We start from the raw sequence: 19,000 nt of genomic DNA on the forward strand, positions 1-19,000 counted from the left end.
TTTCACAACTGCTCACTGTTTTTGTTTGTTTTGTATACAGGCTGCCAAAGCCAGAGAAGAAGAAGCAGAGGAGGAAGCTAAGAAGGCCAAAGAAGCACTCAAGAATGCAACAGATGCAGCAGCTAAGAGGGCTGCAGAAGAGGCGGAAAAAGCTGCTATGGAGAAGGCTAAACGTGAGTCATTTCAACTCAGTTGTTTAAGGGTACTACACCCCTGCCCAATTTTGTGCCTATTTTTGCATTTTCTCAAAAATTATAGCGCATTGGTGACAAGTAAGATATGTATATTATAGGGGCAAGTACTACAACTAATGCACTGGAAATTTTATTTCAGCACCGACAACAGTTGTGGAGTTACAGTCAAAAATGAGGGAAAACCAATATTTGATCAATAAATCAATAACTGTTTTGCTTGAGTTGCTGAATTTTCAGTGCAGTAGTTGTAGTCCTTGCCCCTATAATATACATATCTTACTTGTCACCAATGCGCTATAATTTTAAAGAAAAATGCAAAAATAGGCACAAAATTGGGCAGGGGTGTAGTACCCCCTTAATGATACCACAACACTCATTTATAACCTCATGAATAAAGGCAATGCATGTGGTTCTATCATATTTAATTATTTGTAAACACATGGATGCAAAAACAGTTTATTGAAATCGTGTAATGACCATATCTCGGGATGTAGTACATAATTATTACCGTATTGGTCCGAGTATAGTCCCACCCGTTTTTTATGTGAAAATTTTTCACAATTGGGGGGTGGGATTATACTCGAATTTCAACAAAAAAACCTGGACCTAGACCTAGATGCTAGGATCATTCATGGTTGACCTAAAAAAAAAAAAGAAGAAAATTGATACTTTGTTTTCATGTCATGCTCTATTAATGATTTCAAAATGCATTCAAATTCAATGCATTTTGAAATCATTAATAAGTATGACATGAATACAAATTATCAATTTTCATATTAAAAATACAAAATATCTTTAATTTTTTTTTTTTTTTTTTTTTTTTAGGTCAACCATGAATGATCCTAGCATCTAGGTCTAGGTCCATGGACACTCCAAAACCGAAAAAAATAAACTTAAAAAAAAAAAAAAAAAAAATTTTTTTTTTTTTTACAATTTCTTTTTTTTACAATTTCTGAAATTTTTCGAAAAATGGGGGGTGGGATTATACTCGAACGTGGGACTATACTCGGACGAATACGGTATTACACCTCATCATAAATATTTGTGACGTGTCAAGTCAAAAGGAGACACTTTTGGGCAGGTTATCAATTTTGAGGTTTTTACATACCGTAAAATTCCGTCTACAAGCATATATATGCCTCTAAACGAGGTTTTTTTGACACAAGAGACAAGAGGCAGACACTCTCAACAAAAACGTTATTTGGAGTTTGAACAACTATATTACTGATAAAGGCGGCTGTACAAACATGTATATTTGTAAGACCAATCTATTGCAATGTTTTTGAGAAGGGTATTGGCCTTTCATATCTTTCGTTAAAAGGCATATATGCTTCTAGACGGAATTCTACGGTATATCTTAATTATATAGATATTTCGCTCCACAACACTGTTTTCCCCAATGAAATCGGACATTCCTAAGCGAAGATATTTAGTTCGTAAGTTATGGTATTATAAAATTGGAAATTGAGATATCGGCCTTTTAAAAATATTATTGACAATGTTGAGAGTAGGAATTACCTTGAAAAATATCTCAAAAAATACAAGATGTCAGTTATATTCCGGTCTGAAACTATCAGACAATATTTTAAACATTAATAACATCACAAATTCGCAACAAACCCAAATTGTGAAAAAATCACCCCTGGTCAGATTTTTGGCTATTTCTCCATTGAAGATCCTGCCCAAAAGTATCTCCTTTTGACATGACACGTCACATTTGTGAGTAAATCATGCCACTTTATTGGTCAATCACGGCAAACGACACAACCTATTTCACCGTGCAATAATTTTCCCAATCTATATGATGACCTCATCATCCCCATAGCCTGTTGGTCAGGAAATAGGGCAACTATTTTCCCCTCGGGTGAAGGATGATAGGCCTGTAGCCAGTACCTTGAGAAAAATAGTTTGACCTATTTCCCCTGTAACCATGTAGTATTTGTATAATACCCTATAATGATCACGTCATATGTGCTCGGAACAATATGTGCACACCATGCACCACTGACCACCATATTTGGACATTGTTTGATTGTAAATGGTCGCTGGTGGTATGTCCAGGGTGCGTGCAGAACCTTGAAAAGCCAAAAAAGTGCTTGAAAGTACTTGAAAATCAAAATGCCTTTTCAAGGCCTTGAAAGTCCTGGAATTTTGTTGAAAAGTCCTTGAAATTTATGGAAAGTCCTTAAAGAAAAAATGTGCTGAAACAATAAAAATTATGTTACAAATAAATAAGAAAAGAAGTTTGGAAATAAATCTGTCTGTAGGCCTATATTTTTTTTCATTTTGTAGGCTATATATACACATTAACTCTTTTTGGACTCATATATTTCCAATTTTAAAATGAAAATTCCTTAGAACCCTGACTGGATGACTCGACTAGATAAAGGTACCCATTTAGCATGCATGTGGTCAAATTTTTATCTTATTGAGAACACCTTTTCATGCCCAAAATTGATGAATTTTAGTCCATTATCGTACCAGCATGTTATATGATCGTGTCGGTTTTGCGTTCAAAAACTCATCTCTTTTTCCTCAATGAATATTACCCAAGTAAGAAGTATGTCATGTGCATTAATGAACGATGACATTTGAGATGATGCTGGACTGATGATGCTGATGATGTATAGGCCTATATGTATACTCTAATATCAAGTCATGTTTAAGTCTAAATGGAAACAAACTTCGGTCAAAGGTTTGATATAAACCTTTTAGCTGTATCCTTTGGCTTTGTGTAGCCGTCGTTGTGAACATGGGGGTGGGGGTGAGTGAGTGTGTGTAGGCCTATGTATTTCCTTTGGGATAGGCCTACTATTTTAGTCCCAATTTGTAGTGACATCACTCTGTATGTTTAACATACCGAATTTTACAAATTACTCTAAATCATAAAATGTATTCTTCAGGCACATTCATTAGTACCCCCCCATGTGGGCCCCCTCCCACATACCCGAAGAGGGGTGGGGGTCAAACATTTGATGAATCATTGTTTTTATATTGTGCATTATATATATCAATTTCAATCATGTAGGCCATATTATTAGGCCAAGAAAACACTTTGAAGAATGTCTCTCATGTACAAAAGTATAGGAAAGTGAATATTTAAAACCACTTTTTTAGGATGAAGGAAGCATTTTTTCAAAAAAAGTCCAAAACAGGTTTTTATGTCAAAATGGTCTCTTTTGGGGTGCTAAATCTGCTAAAATGTTTGTCATCCTGAAATTTTAACCAAAAGCACACTGACCATCAAGGCCCAGGATGGGGTGCCAGTTGGTGGGGGTGGGGGAGGCAGTGGATGCAAGCACAAATGGTTAATTATTGTTTTATTTTTCTGCTTCACATATATCAACGTTAGCCATATTGGTTATGTAATAAAGCCAAAAAACATTTTTTAAGAGTGTCTCTTTGTGCATAAAAGTATAGGAAACTCGAAACTTTAAAGCATGTTTTCTGGAAGAAGGAAGCACTTTTTATTAAAAGTGTAGAACAAGCCAGGAGCTTTGAAATGTTCTTTTTACCCTCTGACTTTGGCTTCGGGGGGCTTCGTCCCCTCAACCCCCACCAGGGCTTCGCCCCTGGACCCCCGGCCGTAGTCGTGGCGCTACGCTCCCTCTGCTTCGCAAGTGTTCCTATTTCTAGTTTTCAAAAGTTGGCAGGTATGCACTAGCTGGGCTGCTGCGACTAGACCACTGGGTATTTTTCTACCTTTTTTACACACACCTATCTCTGGGTCGTTCCGTTCAAAGGTACTTGAAAATTAATTTTTGGGTACTTGAAAGTCCTTGAAAAGTCCTTGAATTTGAAATAGAGGTGGCTGCAAGCACCCTGTATGTCCATCATCAGCTATTTGATTCGTTTATAGGGAATCCAAGAAATAAAGTTAAATTTTATTTTGTTTTTAAGTTTAAAAGAAGAAAATTATGATATAGATGAATAACAAAAGTAATGGTTATGAATGGCTTTGTATCAGTTATTTTTTGGGTATATTGTGAAAAATATAAACATTTTGGATATATTTTGTGTCTCCAAAGCAAAATGTTTAGATTTTCACAATACCCTCAAAACAACTACTAGGCAGTCATAAACCTCTTTATGCATACATAATACATTCTGTCTGTTACGTGTTATGAAATTATGTGCCCACAAACGGTTACAGGGTATTGAACCTTGACCAATGCCCAAAATAGGAAACCATTAGTATTCTTCATCTCTTATATAATTGTGACCAACCCTAGGGTGTGTTTCACAAAACTTTTTACACAGAGTATAGGTAACCCCTCATATAGTTACAACAATTCTTTACTCGTCATTACTTCTGATGCTACAAATCACTATTATTTATGATGACTATTAATCATAGATCTCATTAGTGAGATGGAAGTTACAATACATCTAATTTGCGATCAAATTTGAGACTTTTAATGCGTCATAAATTTCAGTTAAACCCACCCATGGTTACAACCAGGTAAACCTGTAAATTACAGCACAATGAATGGAAATGCCCCTTACTTCTTGCTATCAGTCAATAAGATCGCTTTTTGACAGCAAATAGATCATGAGGATATAGAGTATTGTGGTCAGTGAATATAAAAATAGCCCTTTTCATTTGCAGTTGGCTATTTTCAAACAAGAAATCTTGTTTTGTTTTGTTAATTCAAGTTTTTATGTTGCTTTCCAGGTGAACGCAATGAAAGAATACGCAAGGAATTAAAGGTAGCAATAAAGAAGAAGGATAGAGACCTGTTGGCTAAATCTGTGTCTGAATTCAAGAAAGCTAAACTGGCTGATACAGAAGGCGACTTGGCCAAGGCTGAGCATCTACTCAAGAGATTTAAAGCTAAAGAAAGTAAGTTAAGTTTGACACATATAGGTGTAGAATATATATGAGTGTGTGCATGTGGTGAGTGTGCAACAGGTGTTTAAGGACAGAAAACTTGACCACCTGAATTCAAGAAAGTTAACCTGGCTTATACCGAGGGTGACATAGCCAAAGCTGAACATTTTCTTGAGCGGTTTAAGGCTAAAGAAAGTAAGTTTTGAAAGGTGTAAAGTCTGTGTGCATGTGTGTACATGTTTGCCGGCAAACGAGGACACACACAAGATTTTTCACCCTAACTGCGGGCTTTTTTCCAACCAAGGACAGTCCGCAGTCTCAAACTGCTGCATGCTAAATGCATTATAGCGCTATTTGCCTTAAACCGAGGACCACACATGTAAATACTAGAGTCAACAGTTGATGGATAAAATTCCGTTTCGTATTATACACAAAAAATCCGCCATTTTAGTCACGATACAAACATCCTCGGTTAGATACCAATACACACTGTCCTCGGTTGGCAGCAAACACACACAGGGGTGTGTTGTGTGTGACAGGGTCTTGTTAGGACAGAGATCTGTTGACCAAAACTATGTCTGAAAGCTGGCTGATACTACTGAATGTGACTTGGCCAAAGCCGAAAATCTTTTCAAGAGATTTAGAGCTAAGAAAGTAAGTTAGGTAACATTCTATTAACCAATGGGAGCACACAGCCAAATGTGGACATCAGTGGTCTCCTGATGATCGATGCAAGAGGATACAAAACAAATACTCCCAATTTTGCCCTATGCGTGTATCAAGATGGCGGTTGAGTACTGGTTCTCTGGTTTCTAATTCTGTGATTTGAATAGAAATGATTAACCCTAACATGCCTGAGTACTACAAAATACTACAAGATATATGCACTGCGCCTGCATGCATCTCGCATCATGTGATGATGCAATCACCCTAAGTGATGTATAGCCACGCTTTTGTTTGCCCGGCCAGCGAATGGCTAAGTGTCACCAACCTAGTGCTTTGCATGCGAGGAGTCTCGGGTTCTTATCCCACCCAGAACAAACAACTTCTTTGTTTGTTTTCTCTCTTTAATCCTTCTTTCCCTTCCAGTCACTTAAAAGTCCTTTGGGTGTTAGGGTTAGTTAAACACTATCAAAACTCAATATTGGCTTAATTAACCCTAACACGCATGAGTATCACAAAATACTACATGATATATGCATTGCGCCTGCGTGCATCTCATGTCATGTGATGACAAAATCATCCAAAGTGAAATATAGGCAAGCTTTCGATGGACCGGCCAGCGAAAGACCTGTGGCTAAGTGTCACCAACCTAGTGCTTGGCATGCGAGGGGTCTCGGGTTCTTATCCCACCCAGAGCAAACAACTTCTTTGTTTGTTTTCTCTCTTTATTCCTTCCTTCTTTCCCTTCAGTCGCCAAATAAAAAAGTATCTTAACTCTTCTATTTCAGATCTCGTAGCAGCAATGGAGAAACGCAAGCTGGAAGATCTGGAGAAAGCAATAGACTTTGTCAAGAAGAACGGCTTTGAAGCTGCCATGCCTGAAGAGATGGTCAAAGCCAACAAAATGCTCCTAAGCCTCAAGAGACTCAAGCGTCTCAAAGACGAAATCTTGAATTTGAAACAGAGCACCGTGGCTGAGATTCGTAGTTATTCCAAACCACCGAAGGCTGTTCATAGAGTCATGATTGGCACTTATCTGTTGCTAGGAAATAAGGAGAAAACACTTCAGGTAGTATGGTGTGATGCTTGTAGTGAGGTCATAGTTCATGGGTTAATGTATGTGGGTTGTTGATGTGAGATTATTTCAAATTTCATTTTACACCTTGTACATGTACTACATTAACCTTAATGTTAACTTTGACCATAATAGTTTGAATTGCAGTGTTGTAGCCAGGGGGGGGGGGCTGTCCACCCGGGCTGTCCACCCCCTAGTGAGAAGTCTTGCCCCCTATGGGATTGATGCTGGTCACCCTGATATATAAGTTTTGGACCTTTTCTGAATGTTTTAGCCAATTGTGAATATTTTTATCAAGTTTTGGCTCCCTTGAAAGTTGCCTTTCCCCCATTCCCTCCCTCCCCCTCCTGAAAAAGTCCTCGCTACGCTACTGCTGAATTTGACTGACCCCATTATGCACTTTTCTGGTGCATTGTTTTAAACGATTGTTGTGATAATGTGATATTAGTATCTATTTACTCGACACATCTACCGCCAGTTCCATTTTGAGTAACAGGGGTGTTGAGGCATCAACACACACAATGTCTATGGGTTAATTGAAACCTAACACCCCTCTCACTCAAGTGGAATTGGTGGGTGTATCAAAAGTGGATTAATATAGGGTCCACAACTTATAAGTTCCCCCCCCCCTAGATACTTTTTAAAAGAAATCCAAAAATATTTGACTAAATGCAAATACGTAAAAAGGTATGGGTAGCCTTATTTGTTTTACACATATGGACCAAAGTATAGCGTCACACATCATAGCGTTCAGTCACAATGGTTCATTATGTAAAATCAGAGACCATTTTAAACAGTGTTAAAAGTTGCAGCTGAGTCCATAGGAGTCAGCTTTCAAACAATACAGTAGGCCAGATCTATTCATGTGTTTGTTAAAGAAAATCTGACTGCTATGGACTCAGGTGCAACTTTTAAAACAGCCTCTTTTCTTACACAATTGAATACCTGAGTGGAAGAAGGGCCGAACTCCATCAAAACTGTTTTTGAGATATTAAGAAAAAACTTAATATTTGGAAAAGTTTTATAGACAGAATGTTTTCGTCTTCAGGGACCTTTAATACATGAACATACAATATTACATACATTGAAATTATGTATGAAGTTTCCATGGCAACGGTACAGGTCTTAATACTGAGCTGGAGTTGGGCCCTTCTTCCACTAATATACCGCAAGTGCCAGTTTCGTGTTGTAAATAGCTACAGAAATTAGATAATCACCATTATGCACAACTAGAACTCATGTAATATGTTAGCAAGAAAGTTTATTGTAGTGACAAGTAGATTTCATGGATGAACAAAATTCCTCTTTAACCCTATATTTGTGGAAGAAGGGCCCAACTTCCATGAAAACCATGATTAAGTGTACGTGGAAGACTATTTAGAGAGTGGATTTTGGCTCATCTTTCACACACAAGGAAGAACAGTTTGCTGGCAATAAAATGCTGGGTCTAACTCATTTTTGTAAAAAATTGGAGTTGGGCCCTTCTTCCACTCAGGTATTCAATTAACCATTGTGACTGAATGCAATGATGTGTGATGCTATAAATTGGTCCACATGTGTAAAACAAATAGGGCTATACATACCTTTTTACATTATTACATTTCGTAAAATATTTTTGGACTTATTTTAAAAAGTATTAGGGGAGAACTTATAAGTAAGTGGATAATAGTTATAATTGCTGTCGTGAAGTGTACATTACTGATAAGTCTTTACATGATTCATGTCATTCATTCTTTTATATGTCCACCCGGAAGTATACAGTCATGGCTTGGTGTATTTAATGGGTTATTCCAGTTGAAATCCATATACTCTTTATGGAGTACATGACCTTAATCTTTAACACAGGGAGTATGTATTTTAAATTGTGTTGGAGATTCAGGTTGTTTCTTCAATAGGGGGTATATGGATTTCAGCTGAAATAACCCAATATGGAAACACCATTGTCATACTCAAGGAATAAATTGTAGCATGTATCACTTAATACTGGAGCAAATTTTAATACCATATAATGTGATATAATACTTCAAGGTGGAGATAGTGTTGTCTTAATGGATACTGGGTTTTTCTACCGGAAGTCAGTTTTACCAAAGTTCCTTCCCAAAATACAAATATGGGGGTTCTTACAGCGCATCCCTTAGCACCCCACACACGCAATCAGCAGGGCGTACCATAGGCGTTCCTGTGTGACGTACTCTACACGTTGTTACATGATGCAATATTTTTTTACTGGTCAACATTTGCATCACATCATACATTTACATGATATACTTTAGTTTTTGAGGCTAGATTGCGCTGTTTTCAGTTTTATACGACATATTTATTTCCATAATTATTACCTCTTACTTAACAAAAGAAAAACAAATTTATTACAATTAAAATTCTAGCAGGGTTCGAACCCACAACCTTTGGATTATACTTTGATCAGCTCGTAATCGGCGGGCCTTATAACATCGCGGATTAATATCAATATATTTTATTTGGAGAATTGTCTTGTGACATCTCGCCAGAAATATCACAATTTATCAATTAAGTCCTATACTTTGTGTACTTTCTTTAACACACAAAATATAGACCACACCAATAAATATATCACTCTTAACGTGGGTCTACTTTTCGGCGTAGTGGTAAAAGCCTAACAATTCCCGCTGATTACGAGCTGATCAAAGTATAACAGTCTAGAGCCAATACCATACTATGCTACGAGTCATTCTGCCAGAAATGCGTTTGTTCATCATACTTATTATTTACGGAATAAAGCGCATACACACAATATACTATTACCTGTCTATTACTAATAAATACAGTTCCTATGCAATAATGGTTATCATAAAAAAATATCGCTTTCAGGATACGCAATGACAGGGTAATTTTGGTCAAACTGATTTGGAGTAGTGAAACCTAGCATCCATGTATTGCTTACTGTACAATTCTTTCACTTTTAATGTTAAAACATTCTAATCAAGTAACTAACTCTCTCTGTGTCATCAATTTCATATCTGTTCAATCATCTTCAACCTGCAATCTTTTCTCTCATCATCATCATCATCACAAAGACAAGAGTGCCGTGATTGGTTAGTATTAAATACTTATTATTTGTTACCCTTTCTTTTGGAAATTTAAGTATAATTGATATTTTTCCATGTGCAATGTCGCCAGGTACAAATGCTGTGCCGCTGTCACCTGAATTCAAGTACACTTAGGCACCAGAACCAAAGTGGTTTGATCTTTGGATCAACCGTCGAGTTGGAATTAATGAACTATCAACTAATTACTCAGAATTAATGGTAAATTTGTATTGGTCAATACCATTTCATGCACAGATTCATATGTAATCACAATTAACAATAGTCAATTGATTGATTTTATAAATTATAAGGATCGACCATGCATCGATGGTCGATCAAATGATCGAACTACTTTGGTTCTATTGCCTTATAGAGGGCACAGGCATGGAAGATTCCAATCTATGTAATATTATATAACACATAATTAGAGAAGGAGAACCTAGGACTCAACCGCCATCTTGATACAGGCATTCAGCAAAAATTGGGGGTGTTTTGTTTCCCTCGGAATGTGCTATTGTATGTGGCGGTATAAGGAGTCCGGGGTTGAATTCCAAATGGAATGAACACATTAGGCAGCTCCATTTGAATTTCATACGCCCTCTGAGAAAGATTGAACCTGAATCTTCCACAGAGGGAGGATGAGTTTCAAATAGAGCTGGTTAATGTACTAATTCTATTTGAAATTCACACCCCCTGTGTAAGATGTCTAAAATCTTCCACAGGGGGAGTGTAGACTCTAAATGGATCAGCCCATTCTGATGTCTTGCCCATTTTGTATTTGTTTACTTACATAGGACTGGAAGGGTATGCAAGCACTAATCGGCAAGACTGGCAAAGAGGGACTCAAACGTCGTGTACTGGAGTGTGATCCTAATAAGGTTCCTGTAGCAGCGGCATCAAGAACCAAAGTATTACTGCAAGAATTTGATCTGGAAGAGATCAGGGATGTCAGTGCTGGTGCTGCTGTATTCTTTGCTTGGGTAAGTTGTGTGATATTAGGCGATGAAAAAACAGCCCTGTTTTATGGGCCCGACCAACCCAGAGTTTGGCAAAATCAACCGTTTCTTGGCCAAAATTTATTGATATTGACTTAAAAGTTTTTGACAAAAATTCAGAACATATTCAATTTATGTTGGCAAATTTGTACAAACCACAGAATTAAAACCAGAGAACCAGGACTCGACTGCCATCTTGATACAGGCATGGAGCAAAAATTGGGGGTATTCGGTTTCCCTCGGAATGCGCTCGAGGCATTCGTTGGCATGCAGGTGCGACATAGATAATGGGCGCATTTGAGAGACGCACTTGATGCGACTTGCACGCGAGTACCAAGACGCTACAGATGAGACGCAGAATTGTTTTCGTTCGTCTCCGCGCACTGTCGGCAAGGACCCGAATACCCCCTATTTTCTCCCCATAGCTGACGGCGCGATTGTATGTGGCGGTATAGGGAGTCCCGGTTCTCCTTCTCTAATTCTGTGGTACAAACATATTTTGAATATGTGTAGAAAAATCAAATTTCTGACTTGAAAAGTCCACCCACCTGTAAAACATGTTTTTTTTTATAATTTTCATCACCCAAGGGGATGAATATTGTTGTGGATTCTTATAATTTCTCCACATGACCACACACGACCAGAATAAGCCTTTTTGAATTAATATGGTGGGCACAAAAGGAGACGGCGTACTTTGAAGTAAGTAATCTTTTGTATGCTTCTCGGCTGATACTCACTTCAAAGTACGCCCTCTCCTTTTGTGCCCTGCCATATTTCAAGAAGTAAGAGAAAATCATTTGCCCCACAATAGCTGCAGAAATTTCTCTGTTGCTGTTGCTTAATCACAGAACAAACTTCTAACCACAATCAGGAATGCTCCAAATGTAAACTATTTTAAATCCCATCTCAAATCTCTCCTTTATAATAACAGTCTTTTGGTTCATGTTTCACATGATTAGTTGCATTTTTCACCTGACCTGTTTTTGTCACTGCATACAATTTTCTTTCTTGTTTATGATTTTTGCTGTTCAAGTTGCTTTGTAACTTATTGGGCAAGGCGGTACAATTACTGAACTGGGTACAACTTGCTAGACTTGAGTCCAGTCTTCATTTTTGGAATTTAGGGTTAGGGTTTATGATTGGGATAGGGCAGTCTTATAATAATACTAGTAGAATTGCACCCTATTCAGTAATCGCTTCAAAATTGCATTTTATAAATGTTGCAACCATACTTGTTTTTATTACTTTTAAAACCATTATTTCAAAATTATTACTTTTAAATCCATTATTCCAAAATGTTTTTTAATAATATTTATATTTTCTGCAAATCAAGAAACCATTCTTTCTAATCCAAAATAATTTTTTAAACTACAATGTATGTGATAGATTCAATAAATCAAGAAGACATTGTGTCCGCTCTATTATTATTAAGAAATCATTATTTCTATTTTTTATATTTTTATTACAGGCTGCAGCTACAGCAGAGGATATTGAAGACAGAGAGATACAGAAATCAGAGGGAGTGCAACCATCAGAAATCAAGAACAAAAAGAAGATCAAAACTGAACTGAAATCTGGCAGCATTACTGTCAAAATATAGACTAAGTATGCAGACATTGGGCAATTCCAGTTGAAATCCACACTACCCCTATGGAAGATTTTGGAAATATCTTCCACAGGAGGAGTATGTTTTTCAAATGTAATTGGTCAGGGTTAATCATTTTGAAACCCATACTCCCCTTGTATTATGGCTTTACCTATATCTTCCACAACTGGAGTGAGTATTTCAAATGGAAGTTACCCAGTTGTGGATTTTATTCAAAACCCATACTCCCTCTGTGGAAGATTAGCTAAATCTTCCATAGGGGTAGTGTGGATTTTAAATGGAATAGCCCCAAACCCCCATAAATATCAAAACTTAACTAAAATCTTGTGCTATTACTGCTATACTTTGGGCTATTCCAGTTGAAATCCACACACCTCCTATGGAACACATGACCTTGATTTTCTACACAGGGAGTGTGAATTTCAAATGGAGTCACCCATTCAGGTAACAGCATTTGAAATTCACACTCCCTGTGTGGCAGATACCTTCTATTGGGGGGTTGTATGGATTTCAACTGAAATGCCCCCATTATAGACAAAGAAAGTTGGTGATGTAGGTGCCAGTAGAACAAAAAGAAGTTCAAAACAGAACAAAATGGTATTATTGGTATAATAACTATTAGCCTCAACAGATACAGTAGAGAGAAGGAAAATGCTGAATGTACTATAAACCAGCAGAAATGTAGAGCTGATTGACGATCAAAACTGAACTCAAATGTGGTAGTATTACTGTTATATTATAGACGAGCGGCAGAAAATTAATTGTGTAGCCAGCAGAAATGGAGAACTGAAAGAAAACCAAGACGGAGTTCACATCCTGTAGTGTTAGCACCTAAAATGTGAAATGATGTGGCCTTGGCAGGGATATTATACTGCATTCCATCACCCGTGTTACACATAGACAAAAGAATGATGAAAGTTTGCAACACAATACAATTCAACATCGATTTTCAAGCAGATTTAATCCACCCAATTGGGTAGTAACAACACCAGTTTGGTGCAGACGGGACCCAGTAATGGCCGACTGAATTCTGACCATCACTTGGCTTGTTGGATTCGTCTATAGAACCCAGCTATGGCTGTCATTGAGGTAGACTCCAAAGTTACAGTAGAGGAGGAGAGAGCTGAATGTAGTAAATGTACCACTTAAAATAATTTTAATGTTAAAATGGGCCAAAATTAGAACAATTGTAATCATTACAACTTGTTAGCAATTTTGTCTTGGTATTTAGAGCTTTTTTGTCACAGTATTTCGAGCCAGGGGAAGACTTCCGCCCTGCCCCCTGGCTAGGCCACCACTGGTATAGTGCAGGATCACTGGTGTCCAAGGAGGAGACAGTGGTTTCACAAATTAAGTGATGCATGTTTTCACTTTCTGCTTTATGTGCATCAAAAATGATCAAAACTAGTATTTTTAAGTACTAGTAATAAAAAAAAAAGTATTGATACCGTGACGTTTTGTAAAATTACAGAATTTTTAGCTGATCAGGCTACCTGGGTAATAATGTAAAGTATAACAATGTATTTTTGCAAGTTCAAATTCAAAATGTAAATATGTTATGTTTGTTATTGTAGATATTTACCATAACTGTTTATATTGAAATTATTTTAATGAGTAAATAAAACATCAGAAATATAGATAAATTATTTTGACCACATACATATGCACCTTTTTTGTTTCAAGCAATGAGTGTAGGACATCAATGGTGTATCGTCATGGGGGCAGGGGGCATATGCCCCACTTTCTGTACAATTGATAGATTTTCACATCTGATCTTTTCAGTCACCGTACTCCCTCTGTTAGCTCACTCGGGGTTTCGCGATCAATAAACTGATAGATCTCCAAATCGGAAATGTTCAGTGAGCCCTCATGATAATTATATAAATATATAAGATATTGTTTCATTTGATAACATATGTATACTTTACTTTTACTGTCACTAATTTAGGCTAATGAATGTTGATTCCTAGTTGCCCGTCACCCACCCACATCTTCTTTTCAATTTGACCAAAACTTTCATTATTTTCATAAAAAAGTCTGAAAAGTGAGATGGAAATAATCAAAATTGAAACTCTCAAAATGTCTGACATCCCCTGCTGATCATAATCAGCAGTTTTTCTTAGTTGTAGGGGTATTATAGAGGATGTAGTAAATAATGGAAATTTAAGGATTACTTCATCATGTTTCTAGTGATTATATTACAAAGATTGCAACCTTTCATTTTTAATTAAAAACAAATTCAAATCTTAAATAATCTGTTGCAAAATGTCTGTAATGCTGATCTAACTCAGTGTCGTTTTATATTTTCTGTTTCGGGAGCTCTATTGCTCAGAAACGAAAACGCAAGGGATTATGTGAGTTCATCTGTTCCTTGAATTCATTGTTAAAATTGAAGTACCAATCAGCTTATTTCAATAGAGGTGGATGCCTGTTGTTAATAAAGGCTAGATAAGACAATATTATGGAACACCCACAGTGTGTGGAAGACCGGTGTTTTTAGTGGTCTAGCGCCCCTTTCACTGGTCAATGAATGACAAATAATATACATTTAAAATAGATTTGAGTCTGGCAATTTTGCCTGAAGCAATTATCAGATTACCAATTCTAATGAAAGAAATCCAATTAGTTTCACTTCAACGCACTTCTTTGGTGTTGCATTTTACCAAATTTAAAGGTGTATTTGGGACGAAAATAATTCCCCGTTTCATCTCTACATAGTGAGCTCTGCACACTCCTTCAAAATTCTAGCTGGGAGCTTGTCCGGTCCTGGGGACTTGTTTGGTTGAAGGTCTGAAAGGAGTTTTTTTACCCCTTCTGACGTGACTATAATGGGTGGCATCTCGGGGAAAGGTATCCCAGATTCAGTTGGGATGTTTGTAGTGTCCTCATGTGTGTAGACTGATTTGAAATACTCGTTTAGTATTTCCGCTTTTGTCTGACTATTATCAGTTGTATTTGAACCATATAAGTGGTGGGATACCTCCGTTGTCTATCCTCTTAGACTTCACTATTTTCCAGAAGTTTTTTGTGTTTTGATGCAAATTATCAGTCATATTGTTGTTAATGTAATCTCCCTGTGCGTGTCTGAGTTCTTTCTTGTAGTTAGCTCTGTAGGTTTTGAAAGCAATTTCGTCTACATAATCATATGACCGATTTTTACGCGATTGCACGAACAAGTACGTAATTCTTGGCAACACTGATTACTAGTGATTAATGTATATTTCTACGCTGGGCTATTTTCACGAGCCACTCCCGCCTGGGCGGAAGTACCTATACACCCAACGCAAGTCAATTGAAGCCGTACAATTTATCGCGAATTTACGACACTTCTTTTGTCTAGATAAGCACCAACTCTCTCATCTCACATTTGCATGTCAAAAATTAACATAACTCCCGAAACAGAAATTATCTTCGTTCAACTTTTCTGTAGGCAACAAAAGACTAGAATAAAAGGATTGTTCACATGTACTATGCTAACACTTCAAAATAACAATGAGATCCGAAACCAAAAACTGAAACAGAAACAGAAAAGATAAAACGACGGTAAGCATTAATACCTGTTTTGAGATTGCCTTTCATCAACAATATAGGTAATAGCCATATGAATGAAAGTTTTGACAATAATGAAATTTTCCAAAATATGAAATCATGACCTCATATTTCACTGAAAAAATGTGACAGGAAACTAATCATTTCATTTCATTAGCCTTATATAAAATTTATGATACTTAAAGGAGTATTTCGTGATCCTAGCATCCTCTTTTTTATGACATTTTTTAGTAGATATCCACGAAAAAAACATATTCCCAAAATTTCAGTTGATTCCGATTTTGCGTTCGCGAGTTATGCATGATTATGTGTATTACACTGCTCCATAGACAATGCGTTGTAATTTCGTTCTGGTGCACCAGAACGAAATTCAAATTTCACGATATCTTTGCTAAACGAATTAATCTGCAAGAAATATTTTGTACATAAATATTATGTAGCCAGAGGTTTCCAGTGATATAAAAATCTCAACTTTTTTTGAGAAAAGTGGGGGATGAGGCTGTGGATCACGAAATGCCCTTTTAACTAGTGATAAACATCTGTATAATTTCGAGTTCAACTGAATACGGTCACCACGAATAATAACATACTTTGTATTTATCAAAAATCGACTATCATAGTCTAGATGACTATGTGATGACATCATAGAAACCGCAAACCTAGGGGAATTCCTAGGTATTGCTGCACTGTGCAATACACTGTTAGAACACAGGGTAAACTCTTATGGAGTAAAATTTGATTGGGTAATTTTTTTCACTGCGCTTTAATCTGTGCCCAACATTGGGTAAATACCCGCGGGTTGGGTAAAAATGACGTTACCCATTGGTTGGGTAAATATTTTGTCTCTCGGTTTATCTATTAGTTGGGTAAACAGTTTAACACCACATAATGTATATTCCATGTTGGTATATATATATCGAAGCGACGCCTAGTGCTGAATTGGGTAAAGGCAATGTATTACCCAAGAAAAGGATAAAATGAACCTCATAATGTAGTAAAATAATTACCAAATACCATCAGAAAATTGCCCAATATCATTGGGTACAGGCAATATATTACCCAACAAATGGACAAAAAAGTACCCAATAATGTAGTAAAATAATTACCCAATACCATAAAGTTTTTTTACCATAATTCTCGGTAACCTTTACCCAAGTTGGGTCACACTTTTATCCAGAAAAAGGGTTGTAATGTTAGCACCCAGTGGTTGGGTAAAACTACCCAACCGTTCTAACTGTGTATGCGGTTGGGCTTGATATTTCAATAGAAAAGAAAATCGTGTATTTTGTTTATGGTATTTTACTAACAATTTTTTTTAGCCTTATTTGCACCAAGTTGAACCAGGATGTATAGTCATAAATAATGTCGCATAATAAAGCATGTCGCGATAGCAAATCATAGTTTTTGTTTACCGAACCAAAGACCGTAAAAAGAAACAATCTATGATCGGACGCAATAGTCATGTATAAGTCAACGTGCCCGCCGTTACTGGTGAGAGGGTCTTCTACTGTTTTCGGTTTTTCAATTCTTCAATCCTGTTTATGTACGATCTAGTTTCAACACAGACTTTCAACTCTTCAACTATTCTCCAACTTCCAGGACCAACTTCAACGGACATGAGAACATGGTGAATTGCCGCCGCCATTGAAATTCGTTTAAGAGTTCAATATACCGCCAGAGCGTTATCATGGACATGATGCAGTTGAATAACAACAGTCGCATTCTGACATTACGTCTTTGGTTGATTATATTTGCTGGATTTTTAGTGCAATTATACTTGGTTACATGTGACCTTCGGGTAAACTCTGAATATTGTATCAAATACCTTGATTACGCTGCACCTGGTCTCCCTTGCAAATTGAGCGACAGTGAGAAAGGTACTTTTGGCTTGGTAACTCTGTATTGCAACAACAGACAGCTGCGAACGATCCCCAGCTTTCCCGAACGGAATTTCACAACTGTTGATCTCTCGGTCAATAACCTAACATCGATACCTGCCTTGAGTTTTACCAACAATACACATTTGGAAAACATCTCTCTAAAGGTTAACTTTATATCTCGCATTGAACGCCATGCTTTCGCTGGATTACAGTCATTGCGGAACATTTCTCTTTTTCTTAATGTCCTGTCATCCCTGCCTACAGATATCTTTCAAGATACCCCGAATCTGGAGACATTAGACTTAAGCTTCAATAAGTTTACCTCCATCCCGTACTACATTTTCCAACATCTGCCTTCCCTTGAGATATTTTTGATTGATGGTAACGGTATATCTTCAACATCAAGCGATGGAGATGAATTTGTGTCTGATCTCCCGTCTGATCTTCAACCCTTGTCTAAACTGTCCAAGTTTTCTCTCTCAGGAGTCGATGCAAATGGATCAACACTAACGCTGAGCAATACGTCCTTCTTGGTACCGGTAGATATGAGCAATGTACGTGAGATAGATCTTCGCGCTTATCATCAGGTTATCTTACAAGGATCTGATATATTTCGACCATTGACAAGCCTTTCGTCTCTCTTAATTGGTTGCATATCTTTGGATGATATAAAACTAATAAGTGTGTATCACTTCAAAAACATTGTGTTCCAATGCAATGAAGATTTGGTGACACGTCGTACAGAGCTTGGCAACCATAGCCTCCAACACCTTCATAATGCGATTATGCTATCGTCATTATCGTTCATAAAATATGCCATAATCTCTATTGAGAAGGATACATTCATATGGACACCCTTTCTGACTAAGCTTTCTTTGACAAATAATGACATAGCATCCATCAGTGAACATGCCTTCCGTGGTCTAAAACATCTTCAAATCCTCGATCTGTCAATCAATGAACTACGAACTATTCCGTCTCAAGCTTTGACTCAGTTAGAATCATTGATATGGCTTTCTTTTGATGACAATCACATTAGGCCTAACACTATCCCGGATGTTCAGAAGCCATTTAATGGCACAGGACGAATTCCACGACAATCCTTTCATATACCATCTTTAAAGTTCTTAGACTTGTCTATT

At 37.1% G+C, this 19,000-nt stretch overlaps 1 protein-coding gene across 3 annotated transcripts in view; it reads left to right on the top strand.

Annotated features, from left to right (window-relative positions):
* Window positions 1–14,099, top strand: part of LOC140138796 (uncharacterized) — a 29,922-nt gene extending 15,823 nt beyond the window's left edge. For 2 of the 3 annotated variants that reach the window (XM_072160566.1, XM_072160568.1), the window contains 5 exons: window positions 41–173; window positions 4,870–5,037; window positions 6,477–6,757; window positions 10,623–10,808; window positions 12,292–14,099. In XM_072160566.1, coding sequence (XP_072016667.1) covers window positions 41–173; window positions 4,870–5,037; window positions 6,477–6,757; window positions 10,623–10,808; window positions 12,292–12,423 — 900 coding nt within the window. In that variant the 3' untranslated portion in view covers window positions 12,424–14,099. Of the gene's footprint in view, window positions 1–40; window positions 174–4,869; window positions 5,038–6,476; window positions 6,758–9,816; window positions 9,835–10,622; window positions 10,809–12,291 lie in introns of those variants that run through there. The other variant, XM_072160569.1, reaches the window with a different exon arrangement.
* The last annotated feature ends 4,901 nt before the right edge of the window (window positions 14,100–19,000 follow it).

This window comes from Amphiura filiformis, chromosome 18 (assembly GCF_039555335.1).
Source record: "Amphiura filiformis chromosome 18, Afil_fr2py, whole genome shotgun sequence".
In the NCBI taxonomy this organism is placed as follows: domain Eukaryota; kingdom Metazoa; phylum Echinodermata; class Ophiuroidea; order Amphilepidida; family Amphiuridae; genus Amphiura; species Amphiura filiformis.